The following is a 2,766-nucleotide window of genomic DNA, read 5'->3' as shown; positions in this document are numbered from 1 at the left end:
TCCAGTGTTGTTTTAGTGARCACACAAGAAGAAGGTTTCTTATGTTTCTCAAAATTTTTGTTTGTAAAACCTACATGATGACCCTAGAAATAAAGACTTAAAAAGCAATTCCCCCAATTTGATAAGCATTAGATGACAGCAYCAGAATGAGAATTAGCTGAGATCTACATATGCCTTATTAAAATTATAAGAAGAAACATTGCTCTTTTGTATTGTATTTTTTATTAAAAAGAAGAATCTTCCATATATATTTTCATCTCAGACTTCTGATTTGTATTTTGACGAACACAACAAAAATACACAGGAGTTGAATTTTAACAAAAATGTAAATATTTTTTGAATAAAGCTGTTATTTACTCTCATTACTCTCTGTATGTTCCTTCAGTTGATTTGACACAATTCCCCATAACTTATATCTGCAAAAAAACAAGATAAATTTAATTGCACAATAACTGACAGACTGATTTTATTATTGGTCTGACATTTTAAGTCAACTTCATGTTGAGTGCTCATTTTCRTTGTGAGGGCAGCAGTTAATTTTCWTAGGAAATATTAAATAAATAAGCAATCTAGATAATAAATATTTAAGCAGTGCCATTATTGTGTGTCTGCTGAGGCTAAATGGCACGGAGGCTTTGCAATAGTTATCTGTTAATGAATTTGTTGATGGATTTAGAACAGGCTGCCTGTTGAATAATTCATATTACACACATTAAGGAAATTATATTTGTATATATCTCTTTTATTTATTATTTAATAAGTTACACTTGCCTCCAGAAGGACTCACATGTAAAATATTTATAGAAGTATATTTTGAATACTAAACTGATGATTTTATATCGATCTCAAGATCAATTGAGATTATATTTGTACATTATAAAAAAACAGTTCAATATATTCACTTGATGTTTGAAGAGGTAGGCATTTTATGACCATCTATCATTCTTTAAACATTCAGTCCCACTTGAAGTCTTGTCCCACAGTTTCATAGAACTTTATGTTAAATGGCCTATAAAACTCTTGCAGCTGCTCTAAGACCTCCGGGTCCATTTGCACGTGAGTCCTGCCCTTGGATTTGCCGAGGCATCGCGGCTGACTGCTGCTCTCCGGCTTCTTTAGGCAAGGGAAACCTTTGGTTCGATTGAAGTAGAAGTGCTTGTCTGTGATTATTCGCTTGAGTCCTAGGAAGTCCTGAACCCGGCCCATTTCCCCTGCCGGGTCCGTTATCAACCGCTCGCCGCTCACAAAGTGCATCTGCGACAGACGGAAGTACTGCAACCAGTTCTCCAGATGCAGAATATACATCCCGATCCGAATGGCGTTCCAAGAYGTGTCCACGAGACCCTGACTTCTGTTCTTGAAAGCAAGCTCCTCAAACGTTGGAATGTCAGGCTTCTTCGAAAGAGTCTGTGTGTAGTCGGAGATGGCTCTTGTGACGGGGTTTCTTACCACAACAATCAGCTTGGTTTCGTGAGACATGCCGGAGATGCGTCGGGGTGCCTCTCTCGTCACAAAGTAGCTGGGAGTCTTCTCCAGCGTGATCTGGCTGTCTAGTGTTCGTGGCATCAGCCCCCTTGTGAGGAGAGACAGAGAATAAAAACACACATGAGTGAGTTGTTATTTTTTTTTTCCCTGTCCAGGAACATTTCACCAGGCTTTTTCTTTTTCAAGGACATCTAACTCAGGAGGAAGTTTAAACTGAGATGTGAGCAGCAGTGCCTGTCACAGGCGTCAGCCAAGATCTTAAATAAGATTGCTGCAGGGATCTTCAACTGTTAAGGCTGCAACACTACAGCATGAAAAACGTGTTAAAAAGAAAAATCAAGGAATGAAAACGTTACTTCAGAGAACATTTCAACATTCAAATATGTTTCATGTGCCACCGTTTAAAATTCTTCATAATCACAATAACAAATTAGAGAAAAATATATTTAAAAAGTCAAGAGTATGAAGAACTGCATCGTTCGTAGATTTTGCACACATATTTGTCCTGCAATGGTGCAATGAGCAGAGGTCCCAAATGTGCCATATGTGAATATATTTACCAGATACTCCGTTGTGACAGAGCAGGTTGTCCAACCAAAACATGCATCATAATTATTATCATCATGCTGCCAAGCTAATGGGTTTGCAAACTAGAGGCAAATGACTGTATTTGTCATGTTTGTCATAAGAAATTTCCATCCAACTGCAATATGTCATTTTGCTTTGGCACTTTGGTCAATAAAAGTTGATTAATWTCCAGGTGGGGTTGGCAGTTTGGAGAAAGTTCCCCTCATTTACAATTCAGAGATCAGTCATACATCCACGACTGTCTGTTTCCTCTAAAAAAAGACTGAGCACTTCAATCATCCAAGAAACTCAACAGTTTGGAAGRAATGTGGTAATTTCGTGGCATTTCTTTCCTTGTTTTATGGTTACAGAAAGCATGGTGTCTGAATCGTTACAGTTACAGTCACAACTTGTGAAGCAGTTTCTGGGTTTCAGCACTGGTGATAAATAGCACACTTTCTTTATTATTACCAGAGGAAGGCTTCGATTAAAACCTAACCTTTCCCAAAGCTTTTTTCTCTCAAGGTAGGGGTAGCCTGCTAAAGTCTTCGAAATATCGATCCATTTAGTTTTATTTATGATTCCCGAGTTGTTGGCTGGTGTGCCTCAGGGCCACAGGGGAGCTGTTAATCTTTTATGAGAATGACACCTTTTCAAGAAAACAGCTTTGCTCCACACACACACACACACACACACACACACACACACACACAC

The 2,766-nt window shown here is 38.2% G+C and overlaps 1 protein-coding gene across 1 annotated transcript in view; it reads right to left on the bottom strand.

Annotated features, from left to right (window-relative positions):
* Window positions 1-205: 205 nt before the first annotated feature.
* Window positions 206-2,766, bottom strand: part of hs3st2 (heparan sulfate (glucosamine) 3-O-sulfotransferase 2) — a 22,485-nt gene continuing 19,924 nt past the window's right edge. The window contains exon 2 of the mRNA XM_014023858.1: window positions 206-1,573. Coding sequence (XP_013879312.1) covers window positions 955-1,573 — 619 coding nt within the window. The 3' untranslated portion in view covers window positions 206-954. The remainder of the gene's footprint in view (window positions 1,574-2,766) is intronic.

This window comes from Austrofundulus limnaeus, unplaced genomic scaffold (genome assembly GCF_001266775.1).
Source record: "Austrofundulus limnaeus strain Quisiro unplaced genomic scaffold, Austrofundulus_limnaeus-1.0 Scaffold4, whole genome shotgun sequence".
In the NCBI taxonomy this organism is placed as follows: domain Eukaryota; kingdom Metazoa; phylum Chordata; class Actinopteri; order Cyprinodontiformes; family Rivulidae; genus Austrofundulus; species Austrofundulus limnaeus.
This window is presented reverse-complemented; position numbering and strand designations above follow the sequence as displayed.